A 19,119-nucleotide genomic window follows, 5' to 3' on the forward strand; every position below is an offset into this window, starting at 1 on the left:
ATTTTGACCAAAGAAAGAAAAAAAAATAAGAAGGAAAACAGAAAAATAAAATAAAAGGCTGGTGATGTGCTTTGCAATGAAGCATCATCACAAATCCCAGTTGTTGTAGTAGTTTTGTTGATGTTAATATTTAATTGGGGAGAGGAGTGGCATTAGGATCAGGACACCAGTGACCTTTACTTCAAATCGTTACTTGAAGCATGATTGCATGAATGCTAATAGTCCTAATGGTATTTTATTGTCGAATTACGATTAACAAGCTGTAACACCAGAAGATTAAAATCATTGATGTAAAGAACTTCCACGGCCTTTTACATGCCATTTCCCAATGCCTTGGTAAAGTTCTCGTCAACTTCCAAGACGAACCACAAAAAAATGGATTTGGCATAACCAGCTACTTTGTACTATATTATTGAGAATTACTGGATATAAATGTAAAATTCATGTAATGTCAAAACTTCTGGGGTAATATACATGGCAGAAAAGCAGCCCGTAAATAAGGGCCAAAATCCTACAAGAAGCCTATGTGACATTGCCCAGCGTTCACCAAAAAGTGCAGAAGCTCTACTTTGAGGATTAGCTGCTACTAGGAAAGGGTCATTTCATTTCTTTTCTTCACCCTTTTTTACCCCAAGAATAACTGAAGTTGGAACCTGATAAGAGGACGTTTCAGAAACCGAAAGGTGATTTCTTTCTGTTTCCACCTTCTCCATATTGTTCATTCCACTTCCTCAGCTCATTCATACTTGCTGCGTCAAAGGAAACTGAGGGCCCCACCTATACAACAAGTAATAGATATCAATCTACCATAGATTTCATAACATCAATGTGGAGAATGCATGATTTTGCAACCCAACTTAACCTTGTATCAAACTGCTAAGAACAGTCAATTAACTAAATTGTTACCTTTGCTTTCGACTGAATGAAATCTTCCAAATTAAGTGGTCTTAATGCAGGAGTTGCACCATTCTTGCCACCCTGTAGAAAAAGTGACCAGGTGGAAAAAAGAGCAGAGTCAAATACTTGGCCACAAATCAGAAGTAAAATGACTTCAAGCAACACATGGTAGGAAGAATTAGAAGTCTGCAGCTGGAGGGTTGATTCAAAGAAGGGGGACGGGATGCACACATGATATAGTAGCAAACAAGGGTATTTCTGAGGTGCTTCCCCAGGGCATTTGGGGCGAGGTCTAAAGTTTAGGAATCAGGATACCGTCTACTGTGTAACCTTACTAAAAGGCAGTAATATATTTCTGCTCTTTTACAATTTTCACACCATACACAACAGACAATGAACATTACTTGATAAACTAACTATATTACAAAGAACAGTTTTTTTTTTTCATGCTATGCCACAACCTGTTGCATACCAGCATTAAATTGCTTTCTTATATTTTGCGCAAGTCATTAACTGTTGATGAAGGTACCTTGCAGATCATATGTTCACTAAAAGGTGGGGGAATGAGAAATGTGGCAGAAACATCTAGCCTGTTTTGCTTGCAAAGACAGATAAATATTCACTGTTTGGATGCTAACCAAACAGGTGCCTTAGTTTCAAATTGAAAATAACATGACCAAATGCAAGACAGAATACATGCAAGGAAAGGAAAGAAGACCATCATCGAAATTATGATCAAAACTAAAAGTTAGGGTTCTCAAACCCTAAAGTTACATACCTAACACTACCAATGACACAGCATATTGTGTGGTTAAAAGTTAGGGTTCTCAAACCCTTAAGTTACAGACCTAAACTGTAGAGAAATTTAGAGAAAATTCTCTAATGTTTTATAAATAAATCTTAATAATAATCTTCTTCTCAAAATAAACTACACATCTATTCATATTAGTTTTAAAAAAAAAAATGGGAAAGGATTCCTAATTAAAACTAAAATCATTTATAGAAAAGGATTTCTAATTAACACATACCTAGTTAATAGAATCCATCTAGCATTGGGATTCCTAAATAGTAAATCACTAATTAACTTAAAATCCTAATCTAAATAGAAAAAAAAAATCTAAATACAACAAGAAAAATAAAGACAATCTTGCATGGTAACTTCTTAACCTTATTTAAACACCTTTTTCCAATCATCATGAAATTTTAACTCGCTAGAAAACAGGGTATTCAGAATCTTCTATCAAAATTTTAGCTCAATCCAATAATAAAATTAAAAATTATGTTTGATTTACCACATTGTATCTTGGACTCTTATTAAACTCCTCAAAACCTAAATTTTAACCATAATGAAATAATACAATACACATTATTATGCCAAGAATACAAAAGAAATTTCCCCATGTCCGTCCCCCCCGCTTTCAAAAAACTCGCCCTCAAGTTATCTTCAAGAATTGAACTCTTCCACTCTAAGCGAACAGATATTTTGAATATAACATTGTAGCCACCATTTTCACAAAATTATGTGTCCTTGACCGGTGAACTTCAAAATTTAATTTATATGCACATTTTAAAGGAAACTCCATATTTAATGTTCTACTTTATGCTCCTATAAAGTCCACTTTTAGTTTTTTCAATTTTTTTTTTCAAGCTTGACCTTATTATCACCTATGACTTCCAATACTTCAACCTTTAAATATAAAGAAACTTCAAGATAATCTTTGAAAATACTTTTAGGAGAACTGTAAGAAATTATCATGTCCTCCATGTCTTTGTTTATAAGATTGTTTGTCACTGGCTTCTTCAACTTAAAATCAAAAGACTAAAATTGTTTGTCAACAACCTCTTTGATCACGTTATCTTCAACATGATTAGATAACTTTGAGATTTTGCTTTCACCAAACTCCTCCATGTTTTTCCTTATTGCCTTTTAAGAAGGTTGAATATAAGAAAAATAGTAATAATCTATTTACTTATCCACCCGATATAAAATCTCTTCATAATCATCTTGTATAAACTTCAAAATTAATGATTGTCTCAAATCTTGCTCAGATTAAATTAAATGCATACAAATAGAATTTTAAAATCTAGAGATTCAAGCCACCATTCTCTAGCACCACAAGAAAGTTTGCATATAATAAATCCTACTTTTAGCTGATAAGGAACCTTAATGAAATAAAAGTAAGCTTCCATTTCTATCAACCACTTAATAAATCTCTTAGTTGAAAATCTCCCATTATTGAAAGGAATCTCATCAAATACAAAAGCAAGTCTAGGCTTTGGTCTATCTCGAGGTAAGTCTCCAAGCAAGTTACTCTCCTCTTCACGATCCCTGTTAGCATTACCCATTAGCCGAGCTAACTATTATGGTTTGCTCCAAACAATCTAGTTTTTGTTCCTAGGCCCACACAGTGCCACAAAGGACCTCCACTATTGCATAACAGGGTGGGTTGCTATTGTCTTTATCCATAAAAAAGGCCAAACTACTCTAATATCAATTGGTGCCATTTAACTTGGTTAAAAGCTATGGTTCTCAAGGTTTATGATTATTAACCTAAGTTGTAGAGAAATTTAAAGAAAACTCTCTAGTGTTTTATTAAAAGTTTTAATAATAATCTTCTTTTTAAGATAAATTGGACACCTCTATTTATATTAGTTTTAAAATTCTTTATAGGAAAAAATTCTTAATTAAAACTAAAATCTTTTATAGAAAAGATTTCTAATTAATACTTACCTAATTAACAGAATTCATCTAGAATTTGGATTCCTAAATAGTAAAATAGTAATTAACTTAAAGTCCTAATCTAAATAGGAAAACGAATCCCAATACAACAAGGAAAATAAAAACAATCTCACACGGTAAGTAACTTTTGAGCCTTATTTGAACGCTTTATTGATTTCCCATCATCATGAAATCTTAACCCAATACAAAACAATAAAAAACAAGACCTTTAAAATCTTTTATTAAAATTTTATCTCGATCCAACAATCAAATTAAAATTTATACTTGATTTATCAAATTGCATCTTAAACTTTTATTATACTCCTTAAAACCTAAAACTCTTAACCATTAATGAAATAACACAGTAAACATTATCATGCCAAGAATATGGAAGAAATTTCCCCATTTCAGCCAAGCACAAGTACTCTAACAAAAACAGACATATTGGGTGCCCTGGACCAGTATAAAATGAAGGTGTAAATCATGGAAAAAATATATTAAACTCAATCACCTTTTCTTCTTCTAAAAGTTCTTCAACTGGTCTATATGCTGCAGCGATACATAGGTTCTGGAAAACAAAATTTGAGACAATTAAGGCCATATGTTTTCTTCCAAGAAACGCAAATTTGAAATTAGAAGCAACCACTACTACATTACCTTTAAATCACTTCCGGAATATCCCTCAGTTGCATTTGCAAGTTTGTCAAACTGGAAGTCAGCTTCTAAATTTTCTCGATTCAGAATTATTCTGAGAATCTTCATACGATTTTCAGCATCTGGTAGGTCCACGTGTATTCTAAATAATGATACAACACAATTATACTAGTGACATTGCTATTGCTTTAAACAGCAGCAGACACGACATATGGAAACATGGCAAGCTTTAAACAGCAGCAGACATGTGGAAACATGGCAAGCTTTAAACAGCAGCAGACATATGGAAACATGGCAAATATGATATCTTAAAACAAAAGATAGGCTGCAATACTAAAAATACCAAGGCATTTCCTCAAGCAAACTTGCCTCCTAGGTAACCGGCGGATTACAGCATCATCAAGATCAAATGGTCGATTTGTGGCACCAAGGATAAGGATTCTCTGGCTATCTTTTGATCGCAATCCATCCCACGCTGCCATGAACTCATTTCTCATTCTTCTTGTAGCTTCATGCTCAAAAGAGCCACCACGAGCACCAAGCAAACTATCAACCTACACATACAAAATTCAGTTAATAGAATAACATTACAAATGTAGGAGGTGTTTAAGAAATGTCGTAAGAAAGTAATGTTCATGCTGTTTGTTGTCAAAATGACCCCAAATGAGGTAGAAAAAGGAAAGGGAAAGGAAGATTATTTATCAAAACACCATTCACCTGATTATTGTACAGACACCTAAAGGCAAGAAATGGAGAAACTAGACAAAGATGCAATTTGTTTTTCCCAATTATTAAATTATGACAACATTTTCTACAAGAATTTCTCCAGATACTGAAAAGTTTCTCAATTTTAAAAAAAAAAGTTTCACGGCACAATTTGTGACACAATGATACAAACAACAAAATTTATCACTTTGCAAGGACATTAGAGACCTACAATTTACAGAGAATATAATTCAAAATCAATTTCCACCAATATTTTAACACTTCCCATTAATCCATCATAAATCTCAGTGATGATCATGGGACAGGCCATTGGTGCACAAAAAAAAACTGTTATAAGAACTCCATGGTTATCTTATTTGCTGAGGAAGTTTCACCAGCATCCAAATTGTAGTCAGATTAAGAACTAGAAGAGAAGACAAGGATGAAGGTTTGTTAAGATAACTTTCATATTTCCCTGTATTTTGTAAACAACATTTTTATTGCATGAAAAAGAAGTGAGATAGATTTCTTTCTGGAAGTTCTCAGTGTTCCACAATAGCTTCTTTCTATTATTCACATCCTGATTTTTACTAAGGTTAAAAATTGTATACTGAACAATATTATAACATGAGGACAACGAAATTTAACTTTACAAGTGCAAAAGTTGGTTTCTCACACTCATGCACATGCGTACACTGAAAAAGGAGAAACTCACCTCATCAACAAATATAATGACAGGAGCCAGCTTGCTGGCAAAGGAGAAGAGAGCCTTTGTGAGCTTTTCAGCATCTCCAAACCACTGTCTCAGGAAACAGGAAAACATTAAGTAACATACAGAAACAAAAGATAATGACTAAACAAACTGAAAGTACTCAGCTATATCAATAATCAATGATTTAGCAGCCAGTATTTTGTATAGAAGACATCTGTTTCTGAAAAACTACCAACAGAAGCATATGTATACCGGTGCTAATTTTTTTCTCAAATTTAAGGTGAAGAAACAAGATAACATACAAGCAGGCATTTATGTATATAATAGCCTTTGTATCACATGCAAAGCACGCGATTCTCTGTCCTTTATAACTTAAGTTGATGTTTTTAGATCAATATCAGTTTGGAAGTGTTAAAATGCCATAAATTCATATATCACACATAAGAAATGAAATAAAGAGCTTTGTGCTCTTGTCTCTGTACTCTTTTTTCCCAAGCATCCTTAATAGGTTTAGAACCCACTGACAGGATGAATTTGTTACCCGACTCTTTCTGAAAAAAAAATAAAAAATAAAAGCAGTTCTTTTATTGTAGGTAAATGAATGTGAAACATGACTCAATTCTTCATCTTGGAACCTAAACCTCACTAAATGGATACAACATCCATTTTTTATTGTACCTTTGAAGTAAGAGTTGAACCAGTTATGCTGATAAAGTTTGCCCCTGCCTCTGTTGCAAGCGCTTTGGCAAGAAGGGTTTTCCCAGTTCCAGGAGGTCCAAAAAGCAAAATCCCTTTGCAAGGCTGGAAAAAAGCTTTACAAAATCACACTCTGAAATAAGGCTAACAAATAATTGTTCATGTGAAGAGTAAAATCAGTACCCGCAGCAAATTTCCATGAGAGAAAAGTTCTGGTCTCCTCATTGGAAGAATGACAAGTTCATTCAAAGCCTTCTTCACTTCTTCAAGAGCACCTACGTCATCAAATTTGACACCAATTTCACCTGGAGCTACCACAGCTGAGACAAAGTTGCTCTCATACTCATCCTTGGCCAAGTTCTGCTGATATTTATATTCAATAGAGATCAGCACATAGTATGTAAAGCTTTCAACATGCTCAAAACATTGAGAAGATAAAATGTATACACATGCCTTCAAATTCTGTGATGGCTTTTCAGATATGGTTTCTTGCTCCTTCAACCTCACAATCGCCATCTCAATGCTTCCCATGAAAAAGAACAGATATCAGCTTCTAGGTGCCAAAAATTTGACTAACATACAACGATGGGGTAGTCATACCTTTCTCGGGGCAAAGACAATCGATCCCCTTTTATGCATGGGAGCAGGCATGATGATAAGTAATGATTCTTAGCCCAGCCAATGACTTTTTCAGCCTCTGAGGAAAAATGAAAGAAAAAAAGAAATTCTTAGCACCGATCCAAATGGTGTATTAGCAAAGAAATTCTTCAACCTTCATTTGTAAAGTTCAACTTGTCAAACTAGCTAGGCTCATAAACATTTTTGGAAAAGCAACAGTAAAGTTTATCAGGTTGATATTAAACTTGGGACTTTTTTCTGGTGGAGAAAACTTTCATTTTATATTTCTCTTCCCTAAAAATCCATAGTCAACATAAGGATATTGTGATCTTGAATATGGAACCAAAAGTTCAATAATAAGCTGAGATCAGCTCAAATAACAAACTTCAGCTCTTACTCCGCTTTGTTAGAATGAGGCCATCAGTATTTATATGCAATAGGTCCATGCATGACATCTCATTTTCTTCAAGAACCTGCAATAGAATTATATCAGTAAATTTCAAAGACAAATGGGTATCAAATTGCCTTGTGCAATTTGCAATTTCAAATAGTCCACTCCATGCAACAGTTAAAACTAAAACACTGCTGGGATTGAAACGAACTTTGACAGTGACTCCCTACCTTGTGCAGTTCAATTAAATTGCTCCTTGATATCACAATTCTTCTGTCCTCTTCAACCTGTTTATTGAATGTTCTAAGAAGATCTTCCTCCTGAAAGAAGCAAGCAAAAATATAAACCAAAACATATAAAATCAAAACAAGTATAAAAAATTTAGAGAGATTATGCCACATTTAAGATATAGTAGAGTATATCTAATCAGGACAGAAGTCAGTGCAGTTTGACAAGAAGGATCTATAGTTCCAACCCTACCATCTAAACCTGAAAGTAAGCTTCAGTCATGGTCTCACAAGACACCAAAAACTGTAAAAGAATCCCTACCGCTACATTTTCCTTCAAAGGAAAGCACATTCACTTAAGCACAGGCACACACTTTTGTTCAATTCTAGGCACTAAATGGCACACTATACATTTTTATTAAATTGTGCGAGTTAACAACTTCTTGGCTCCTAAATTAACATTTGGCTTTAGTAGAAGGCTGATCGCTCATGCACTCTTATTGATTCTAAGCCATACATCACTCATCTTCCTAGAAAGCATGGTATCAAAGAATGCACTTTACGGGATCCCAAGAAAGAAGAGGGGCAAGGTAGGAAAGAATAAGTAAAACAAAAACATGAGAAACAAAACACTAGTACACAACAGTTATACTATACAACAAACATCTTTTCATTATTTGAAACAGATTAGAGTAAATACAACAGTCATTTACCATCTTTTCATTATTTGAAACAGGTCAGATAAATACATAAGTCAATTACCTTTGGGGGATAGAGGCACAAAATATTTGTGAAGAGCTTAGTTATGTCATTTTCATTGGACCTCTTTGCACCTCTGAGTCCATCAGTGAGATGCTTCAAGGAGAGAGGCTGAAAGATAAATCAGTTCTCAGTTAATTACATAGAAACAATAACGAAGCTCAAAAGCTGCCTTGGATAAATATGATACTAATCAATAAATTTCTTTCCAATTTACAATATTTTAAGAGTTTTGCAAGCCTTACCAGCTTTGCCAGCCGTCCAAGATTCGGGAGTAGCATTGTCTGTTGAATAAGAGATTCAGAGAGAAAAGATACTAATGAAAATAAAATGGGAGAGAATCGTATCTACAGCTTATGGAATCAAATGCTTCCAACATGTATGTATGTGTGCATATAACTTGAAAAACTTTAGAAGCTTACGAATCTTTCTTTCTCCTTTGACCCAGTTTCAGCTTTGTTTTGTCCACAAATCAAAACAACAGGACTTGATAATTTGTCAAACATTTCTTGCACCTTGCTTAAAAAATCCTTGCGGTTTGACTTGGGAACTGCCCTAGACAACCACTGAGAAGAATCTGGAAAATAGACAATAAGGGGTTGCACGGAACCCAAAACCTGCAAATGAGGGAAGAACAAATATCAATTCTTAACCGCAAAATCAAGGAGAGGAACACTGGACAGGGAAAAGGAAATACCAGGCAATAATACCTCACATAAAACCTCCATCGCAATATAGCAATATTCTATTCCAGTGTCGGGATCATGCTCAATATCCTTAGCTACACAACAGCCAAAGTTAGGTTATTTACAGACACAAACACTGACAAATATTATAGTTAAAGGGGGGAGCCAGTTTTAAATTTCAAAATTGACTTTTTAATTCAGAACTTTCAAATGTTGCTTCAACACCCCATACAATTTCCATACAGTTGATGACTCTGATCAACTTTACATCATTTCAGTTTAAATAGCTAGTTAAATCCTCACTGATGCAAGAAATTACCATCTATCCAATAAACTGGTGCTTTTGCAGGCTGCTCCGTGAGCTTCTCATCCTTCTCTCCATCATCTTCTTTGTTGTCATTACCAATATCTAAAATCACAGCGACTCGATCTCCATTCACCTCATATACCTCCCCAAGTTGACCACTTGATAAAGGCCTGAAAACATAACACTCTCTGATCAAAAGTTCTGCCTGTCAATTTTATGAATATGAAAGTTCATGCACTGTAATGCCAATTGAGTTAGTGTTCTCCCACAGCTGATGGCCAAAATTCTCTGAGCTTTGATAATCCAAGGCAAAGTATGACTGATGAGACTAAAGGTGTAATTGAGTTGTTAAAGGAAATGAGAACTTATATCTGGTTAAGGCAATTCCAAAGAAAATTTATGGCTAAAAAGATTATCACAAGTTTCACTTGACATTAGTCCAAAGGGTAGCATATGAGGCTAAATCATAAAATGTGCAGAAGATTTCATATGTTGCATCATCAAAGTTGCAAATGAAATGTTAGAAGACAAAGCCTCGGAAAAGAAAAGGACTGTTCATGTATTCACCACTCTTTCTACTCTTTCAAATTGTCAAAAGTAATATGCCTACAAATCTGAAAGGAAATAAGAGTGATATCTGGTTAAAGCAATTCCACAGAAAATTTATGGCTAGAATGATTATCACAGATTCACAAGTTTCACTTGACATTAGTCCAAAAGGTAGCATACAAGGCTAAATCATAAAAGATGCAGAAGATTTCATATGTTGCATAATCAAAGTTGAGAATTAAATGTTAGAAGACAAAGCCTCAAGAAAGCAAAAGACTGAACATTTATTCACCACTATTTCTACTCTTTCAAATTGTCAAAAGTAACATGCCTACACATCTGAAAGGAAACGGGAGCTTATATCTGGTTAAGGCAATTCCAGAGAAAATTTATGGCTAGAATGATTATCACAAGTTTCACTTGAAATTAGTCCAGAGGGTAGCATAAAAGGCTAAATCATAAAAGATGCAGAAGATTTCATATGTTACATCCTCAAAGTTGAGAATTAAACGTTAGAAGACAAAGCCTTGGAAAAGCAAAAGACTGTTCATTTATTCACCACTCTTTCTACTCTTTCAAATTGTCAAAAGTAATATGCCTACAAATCTGAAAGTTGCTGTGTTTGCCCAAAAATATGAACTTGGAAAAAGCAGGGTATGCAATGCTGCCAAAAGATTGTGATAGTGGCAGAACACTATGTGACCTCAAAGTTGTCTGTAATTCAAACCACACCAGATCTCGCAAGTATTACCAGAAACGCAGCATCAACTGATTATCATCAAGAATTGTGCACCAACAGTTTGCTGGTTACAACTTCATCAGAATCATCCACTATATGAAGAATGTATTGCCAACAGTTGTCACTTACCCTAGTAAATAAATATTGAAGAAAAGCTGTTTAGCTAATCAATTCAAAAGTGCTGATACTATACAACTTTGCATTTGTCTCTCATCACATCTATATGCTGTAAAGTTGCTGAAAGAAAATTATCAGTTTCCTACTGATACTTAAAAGTTTCATATGAAGACAAACATATATTAATTGTTTCCTTTTTAGACAGTACATAAGGCATGCAACTGTTATCAGCATGACCAGTGATGTTTTTAAGCTTCATTCAGTCTCTATGTATTTGCTTCAATTAGTTAACTATCGCTATGCAGATCTTGGTGTCTTTATAGCTACAAGTTCTGGTTGATTTAAAAAATTTCTTGTAAAATCAATAAGCTAAATCCCTGGTGCAAAAATATTTGATATGCTTCAGAAAAAGGAAAAAAAATGATTGATGCACTTAAAGTGCTTTAAAAAAGTTACAGGGATAGGTCTCCATCCCAGACAATTATCCTTTAAAAGAAAATTGTCATGATTAGCAGGTTAGCTGAAGAATTTTGGAAGGATGTGGGAACTGTGCTAATTAGTTGGAGCATGTAAGTATTTAACTATTTGATTCAACATAGCAAATGCATCTACATTTGCTCTCTAGAATGGACCAAAGTTGGAATTGCTTGATTCAGAAAATAAAAGCAAAACCACACATCATAAGGCAGGAACCTCTAATAACTCCATCTTTGTGAACCATGTAATCCCACCCAACAAAGAAAATAATTCTGTCTGGTGCAATAGTCACAAGAAAGACTGCACAAATGAAAGGAGCTGCCTTGGAACTGCATGCCGACAGAAAATGAAACAACAAAGAGCACATGCAGCTCCAATAAAATGTCAACGGTGCTATGGCTTCTATATCAACATTAACAATAATTATCACATTTGAATTGGACACAACACAAGAATCTTTTGAAATAAGCAGTGCCCTTTTCAGCTACTTCAGGATAAATTGGTTTTCTTAACTCCATCAGGGTCTTTGGCGCAAAAGTTTTGAAGGAGTATCCATACCAGACATGTAGAGAGATTGGAGTGCTTTTTTCTTCTGATTATGAAATTTTCTTGTTCTAATTTTTATACCGCAATAAACCTCCCCTAACTTTCTCCTATTGATGAACAGGAAGGAAAAGAATATTATCTAGGTGGTTTTGTTTTACAAATTAGGACAAATTACCAACCCACCTGCCACGGATGGTTGTATAAGCATTTTTCAGACCATCAGATGTTGGTATCTTCCCCAATATGACCCTGTGATGTCAAAGTTTATGTGGTTGATGAGTTCATGCTAAATGTTTTTAAAAACAATTTACCAAAACAACCTTTGATCATGATACCCGTAGTCATAATAGTTAGGCACCAAACCAATAAATAAATTGACACCATCTTATTTTCAAATATGTGCCTTTAGCAAACCCATATAAAATACATCACATTCTTTTAAAAAGAAAAGAAAATTAAATTAAGAACCAAAAAAACTAAAAATATGAAGGACAAGAAATTGCCCTAACCATGCATAAAAAATACAAATTGTTAGATGCAGAAATAGCACATTAACGTGGGGAAATTTCTTCCATATACTTAGCATAATAAAGTTTATTGTATTATTTCATTAATGGTTAAGATTTAGGTTTCGAGAAGTTTAAGAGTCTTTGACATAGTTTGGTAAGTCAAGCATAACTTTTAATCTGATAGTTGGATCAAGCTGCAATTTTGATAAAAGATTTAGAAGATTCTAAAGGTCTTATTTCTCATTGAGTTAAAATTTCATGATGATCGGAGATCAAGAAGGCCTTCAAATAAAGCTCATAAGTTATTATGCAAGATTGTTTTTATTTACCCTGTTGCATTTGGATTCTGTCATATTTAGATTGGAACTTTTAATTTAATTAGTACTTTACTTTTAAGAATTTTAATACTAAATGAATTCTATTAATTAGGCAAGTTTTAATTAGAAATCTTTTCCTATAAAGGATTTTAGTTTTAATCAGGAGTCCTAGTTTATTTTGAGGAGAAGATTATTATTTAGATTTTATAAAACACCAGAGAGTTTTCTCTAAATTTCTCTACAACTTAAGTATATACCTTAAGGTTTGAGAACTAAAGCTTTTATTTACATTATACGTCGTGTCAATTGGTCTTTGGTCTTAGAGTACGTTGTTCTTGTTCTTTTTCATGGACGGAGATGATAGAACCCACTCTGCGATGTAGGAGTGGTGACCCTCCAAGTCATTGTGCAGGCTTAGGAGCAGAAACTACATCTTTAGGAACATAGGTTTATTCATTTGGAGCAAACCATAGCATATCTAGTTTGACTAATGGGTAACGCAAACAAGGATAGTGAAGAAGAAAGGAATTTTCCCAAAGACTTACCTCGAGACATGCCAAACCCCAGACCTATTCCTGAATTTCATTCTATAATGAGAGGTTTTTTAAGAGAAGATTAATTAAGTGGTTGGCATAGTTGGAAGCTTACTTTTAATTCAATAATGTTCCTTATCATCAAAAAAAAACTTTAAAGAATGGTGGTTTGAATTTCTATACTTTAGAACTTGTATTTGTATGCCTTTAATTTCATTTTGGCAAGATTTGAGACAATCATTAATTTTGGAGTTTATATAAGATGATTATGATAAGATTTTGTATTTGGTAGACAAGAAAATAGATTATTATTATTTGCCTTGTGTTCAACCTTCTCAAAAGGCAAGGAGGAAACATTTGGAGGAGTTTGGTGACAGAAAAATTTCAAAGTTAAGTAATCATGTTGAAGATATCTTGATAAGAGAGCGTCAATTTCAATCTTTTGACCTTAAGTTGAAGAAGTTAGTGGCAAACGATGATCTTATAGTCACAGATGAAGAACTTGCAAATAAGGACATTGAGGACATTGTTATTTCTGAACAATTTTCTTAAAGCTACTATGGAAAATTATTTTGGTGCTCCTTTACATACAATGGTTAAAGCATTAAAGGTCATAGATGATGATGAACCCAAGTTTGAAGTTAGAGAATGTGTGGAGGAACTACAATAGACTTCGTAGGAACATAAAATGATATGGATTTTTCTTTCGCATGTGCATATCATAAATTAAATTTTGAATTTCACAGGTCAAACACATGCAATTTCATGAATAGACTAGCTACAACGTTATATTCAGAGTATGTTTTCCTTTGCGATGGTCAAGTTCAATTTGTGATTGCTAACTCGAGGGCGAGTTTTTCAAAAGTAAAGTGGACTGACATGGGGAAATTTCTTCCATATTCTTAGCATAATAATATTTATTTTATTATTTCATTAATGGTTAGATTTTTAGTTTTTGAGGAGTTTAAGACATAGTTTGGTAAATCAATCAAAACTTTTAATATCACCATTAGATTGAGCTACAATTTTTATAGAATATTTTGAAGGCCCTGTTTCTTATTGGTTTAAAATTTCATGATGATCAAAGATCAAGAAGGCCTTCAAATAAAGCTTAAAAGTTACTATGTAGGATTGTACCTTATTGCATTTGGATTCTTTTTGCTACGTAGAATAGGACTTTTAATTTAATTAGTACTTTACTATTTAGGAATTCTAATGATAGGAGAATTATATTAATTACTTAAGTTTGAATTAGAAATCATTCACTATAAAGGATTTTGATTTTAATTAGGAATCCTAGTTTATTTTAAGGTCAAGATTATTATTCAGATTTTATAAAACACCAAAGAGTTTTTTCTAAATTTCTCTACAGCTTAGGTTAGTAATCTTAGAGCTTAAGAACCATAGTTTTTACTCACTCTATACACCATGTCACATATCAATATTTGAAACAAGCAAAACCACAAAAGAACAATACACAACATGCCACTAATAAAATGTATAACAAAACAGAGAATCAAACCCCTTAAGATCTATAAGAAGTCCTTCAATAGATTATTGAATGAGTTACAAATTCCTTGTATAAATGCATTTTCAAAATATTTAATTATGTTATTGAACTCACTATTATATTAGTTGTGTAAAACAAGAAAAGGCTTGTTACATCTTTATACGCCAAAAAAAAAAAGGAAGATGAAAAGGCACCTGTCATCAGCCTCAATGCGTATGGACGGCCCAACGTACTTCACCCGATCCCCTAGTAAAGGATGAACAAAGCAAGATAAATGGATGAACAAAGAAAACCAAAAAAAATGCCAAACTTCTTTTGAAAAGAAAATTCCAATAAAGTGAAACAACTAAAATCAATACTAATAAAAATATACTGTGAATATTGATATTTGAATTTGTTCAAATAGAAGATGAAACAATCAGAATTGAACTACCATCGCAACATAAAACAATCCAAGAACAGTCATGCAAACATCTTCACCTAAAAAACATGCAACAGTTACTACTATTAAACCAAACTGTAATGACTGCCATAAGCTAACAATGGACACAAAGTTTATTGGAGAAACATGTTTGCACTCACTTGTTTCAAAAACAGAAACTAGAGAAAGAATACATTAACAGTCAAGCAAAAAAATATATATATTACAGAGCACAGTTCTAAAATGGCAAAAAAATAAAAGCACAGTGCAAGGCTAGCTGGAAATAGTTGCCTTTGTTAAGTGGCCTTTTGGAGATCTCAGAAGTGCCTGCGGATTCATTCTTTGAGGACTCAGAGGAACTGTCACATTCTCCAGAAACTCTCTGCCACAAAATGAATAAGCAATAAGAAACCCTATCATGTCCATGCTGAAAAAAATTGTTTCTATTGGCCAGAAACTAGAGAATATTTACAGTTTTTCACAGTTGTCAAGCCCAAAATACAGAAAATAAAAATCCTAATTATGAAAATTTTGAAAGCAATAAATTATAATTATGGAAAGTTCAACAGCAGCCATAAATTCATGAAGATCGGCTGCAAAAAGAATCAGAAACAAACAGGCAGGCATATTAAAAAATCAAAAGCCTTTTTTTTTTGACATCATCATCAGAAGTCTCTTCCCTTCAAACACTCATGTCTCGTCTGTATCAAACAACTGGAGCTGCTTTCCAAGTCACTGGGTTATCCCCAATTCCAGACAGACTATTGCTGAGATCAAGCTAGCATCTCACAGAAAATGCATTCCTAATTCCCTCCTAACCATTCCTCCCATTTGCACCGGAAGAGAAGCAGTAAAGTACCTTCTATCAGACAGCTGATACTTTAGAGAACATACCTTCTCAAATTCTTCAAGGCTACAGGGAAGAAGCTTCTTCAGGGCTGCCTCAGCATTTGCTTCCAGGTCAACTGCATCGTCATCACTATCTGATTTTGCCTCTGCACTGCTTGTCCATTCCTCTTCGTTGACTGCATCATTGTCATCCTCAACTTCTGACTCCGAGCAACTCTCCTCTCCTGCACTATCATCTGATTCAATCTCATCATCACCAAAATCCTGGTACAAGATCAAATAATGATCATCAAAACTCAGTTTGGATATCAGAAATACAGAAATATCACCGCAAAAGGATACATTAATCTTACATAAGGAGCAAGAACACTGCTATCAAGCACCAACAGGGGAACTTGTAAATCCCGTGCAAGTGCCTTAACTGTTCTTTCCCGATAAAGCTCAGTTCCTGTAGATGGCATCATCAGATGGTTAATCAATTCAAAAGCTCAGTTTTTGTTTTTACACCAATAGGACTCAATAAAACAAACGGTTGGTAATAAACCTGGAACACTCTGGAGCATAATTCTCCCACTTGAAGATGTCAAACGGGCCCCGTAGGAAGTGGTGCATTTTTTATGTTTCAAATGGGAAGCAACACATTCCACCAGAGTATTTTTGGTGTGCTCACTGGCAGAAAACAGAAATCATTTATTTCCTTCCCAAACTGATTGATTTAGTGATAGCAAAATCCAATGACTTTAAGATAAAAGAAGATATTGATGAGAAATAACAGAGACGAGTCAGAGTAATTACTTGATGTAGTACGGAAAATTATCCCAAGAAACATGTAACTTCTCCCATGGAACAATTCTCCTCAAGAATTCATTTTTAAACTTTTCTCGTCTAGTCAAAAATGGAGATTCCTTCCTTTTACTTTCTATAGCAAGCTTCTCATTATGAAGCCACTCCTTTTGATCTTGTTCCCCTAATTGAGCGTGTGCATCGCAATGCTTTGCATCTTCACTAACTCTTTCTCGCTGAGTCTTCTCATTATCAAAGGTAGCCCCATCTTTCACTGGGCCATGTTTATCCTCACTTGTATTCCTTCCATTGGCTCCCGAACTACATGTGCGGAATTGAATATTCGTCCAACACATATTAGACTTTATATGTAAACCACTATCACTATTTCCAAAGGCAGTACTCCTTGATGAAATTGAATGTAATAGCTGTCTTTTAATGAAACTAACATGTGAAAAGTGGTCCCTCACAACTGTTGTACAACTCAGAGGCCGATCATGGCAGTTTGGCCTAATGAAATGCTTTGATGGGTGAAAGAAAGAACACCATCTCTGATTCCTATACTTAAATATTCCAGTATACATTGCAGCTCCTTGCTCCTACTAAAACCTACAGTGCTGCAAATAAACGAGGACACTAGGTTCACATTAAATCATAAACTGTACCAAAACAAGAATTTGATTATAAAATCTAAGATGAACCCATTGCCACTCCCTATATATTCAACCAAAAAAGGGGCAGACAACAAGCCCCCAAAAAATTGTAAGGCAGCAATGCATAAACATAAATGGCAAAGAACTATCGACATACGATTAGCAATTTTGCCCTTAAAAACTATTCCTTTAGCTATTCCAATCATTCCAGATGAACAAAGAAAATGATAAAAGAACATTCAAAGTCCCAATTTTTCGCTTTCTAATATTTTTAGCAATCAAAAACACTAACAAAATAGAACTAGATTATCAAAATATAAGATGAACCCGTTACACTTATGAATTCAAGTAAAAAAGGCAGTTAACAAACCCTCCAAGAACTTATAATGCAGCAGTACACGCACATGAACAAAAAGAACACTTACCAGTTGCTCCAAAAAATCTTGATAAAGATTAATAATCTTAGTGAATTAGAAACTTCAAAATCTAGTTAAAAAAGTGAAGTCACATGCTCATACTAATTGCATACAAACAAGCTCTCTCCTTCTCTTCTTTTCTTTTTCTTTCTTTCGTTGTTGACAGGGAGAGAAGTAAAAGTGGAAGCGAGAGGAAATGCGAAAGTGTTGCTAATAAAAGGGAGAGATAAGATCTGGGGTCGAGAGAGAGAGAGAGAGAGAAGGGGGGCAGAAAAGGATATGGAGGTGAGAGCGTTCGTTGTGGTCGCAGGTTTTATGTTGCAGGCAACATCTGTTGATGTAGGTTTCAAGGTTTTCTTTTTCTCTTCTGCTTTGTTTTAGAGCTGCTAGAACCGAGCTTTTAATTTTTTTAAAAAAAAAAATAGTTTTAAATTAATTTTATTTGATATTTATGCATTGTTTGAATAAACTAACTTTTTAAAAAATAATAAAATATATTATTTTAATATATTTTAAAGTAAAAAATGCCTTTAAAAAACTAATTTTAACACATTCTTGAACTCTCAAGTGCTTAGGTTGTCCTCTTTTATACATCATGGGTTTATGTGGGCTGGTGCTTGGGCCTATATTTCAGGACCTATTTGTTTTTTCTAATATTGAGTATTAGTTTGAGTCAAATGAGTAAAATATAAGATAGCTAAACATTGTATTTTATTTTCAAATAAAATATTAATTAAATAAAGTTTATTTATAAAAATAAAAAAATAAAAAAAATAATCCTAATATTGGTGTCCCAAAGCTAAATGCTCTTTGTTATTTTTTTTATTCCATTAATTAAAAATATGTATATATAATATAAGTACAGAAATCTTCCATTAATTGCCAATAGGTGTATTAATCCAATTTTATGGAAATGGGCTCTTGTCTACAATAAAAACAAAAATGGGCTCTAGGAATTAACAATGGAGGAGCTGGTTTTAATTCATGAAGTTGTTTAGGATTACGGGTTAAACCATGATTTAAAAAAATATTTTTTTATTTTAAATTATTATGATGCACTTTTAATTAAAAATAAATTTAAAAAATATTATTTTGATATATTATAAATAAAAAAATATTCATTACATACCTAAACAGACTCTTACTTCACAACCTATATGTTATAATGCAATTCTGATAAAATAAATTAACTATAAGAAAAAATATTAAATCTAATCTTGATTTAAAATTAAATAATGTAAAAATTACTTTAATATAACCTATAACCTAATTGATTTTATAAGTTTAAAAATAATTTGATGATAGATAAAAATTATGATTTGGCTCTAA

The 19,119-nt window shown here is 33.5% G+C and overlaps 1 protein-coding gene across 5 annotated transcripts; it reads right to left on the minus strand.

Moving 5' to 3' along the window:
• Window positions 1-204: 204 nt before the first annotated feature.
• LOC105112963 (uncharacterized) lies at window positions 205-18,191 on the minus strand. 5 transcript variants are annotated; one of them, XM_011008904.1, is made up of 25 exons: window positions 17,800-18,191; window positions 16,734-17,338; window positions 16,483-16,607; window positions 16,292-16,386; window positions 15,984-16,202; window positions 15,381-15,471; window positions 14,863-14,914; window positions 11,983-12,048; window positions 9,384-9,541; window positions 9,089-9,159; window positions 8,801-8,995; window positions 8,624-8,626; window positions 8,382-8,489; window positions 7,623-7,712; window positions 7,399-7,474; window positions 6,984-7,080; window positions 6,837-6,906; window positions 6,567-6,746; window positions 6,366-6,488; window positions 5,691-5,774; window positions 4,640-4,824; window positions 4,274-4,412; window positions 4,128-4,184; window positions 907-978; window positions 205-777 (listed from the first exon to the last, which is right to left on the minus strand). In XM_011008904.1, the coding sequence occupies exons 2-25, from the start codon at window positions 17,303-17,305 to the stop codon at window positions 670-672; spliced, it is 3,036 nt and encodes a 1,011-aa protein (XP_011007206.1). In that variant the 5' UTR covers window positions 17,306-17,338; window positions 17,800-18,191; the 3' UTR covers window positions 205-669. The 5 variants fall into 5 exon arrangements, with proteins under 5 accessions (XP_011007206.1, XP_011007204.1, XP_011007205.1 ...); XM_011008902.1 differs by having other exon boundaries at window positions 8,624-8,662; XM_011008903.1 differs by having other exon boundaries at window positions 6,567-6,743; window positions 8,624-8,662; window positions 17,800-18,190.
• Between the last annotated feature and the right edge of the window lie 928 nt (window positions 18,192-19,119).

Source organism: Populus euphratica, unplaced genomic scaffold (genome assembly GCF_000495115.2).
Source record: "Populus euphratica unplaced genomic scaffold, PopEup_1.0 scaffold377.1, whole genome shotgun sequence".
Taxonomy (NCBI): Eukaryota; Viridiplantae; Streptophyta; class Magnoliopsida; order Malpighiales; family Salicaceae; genus Populus; species Populus euphratica.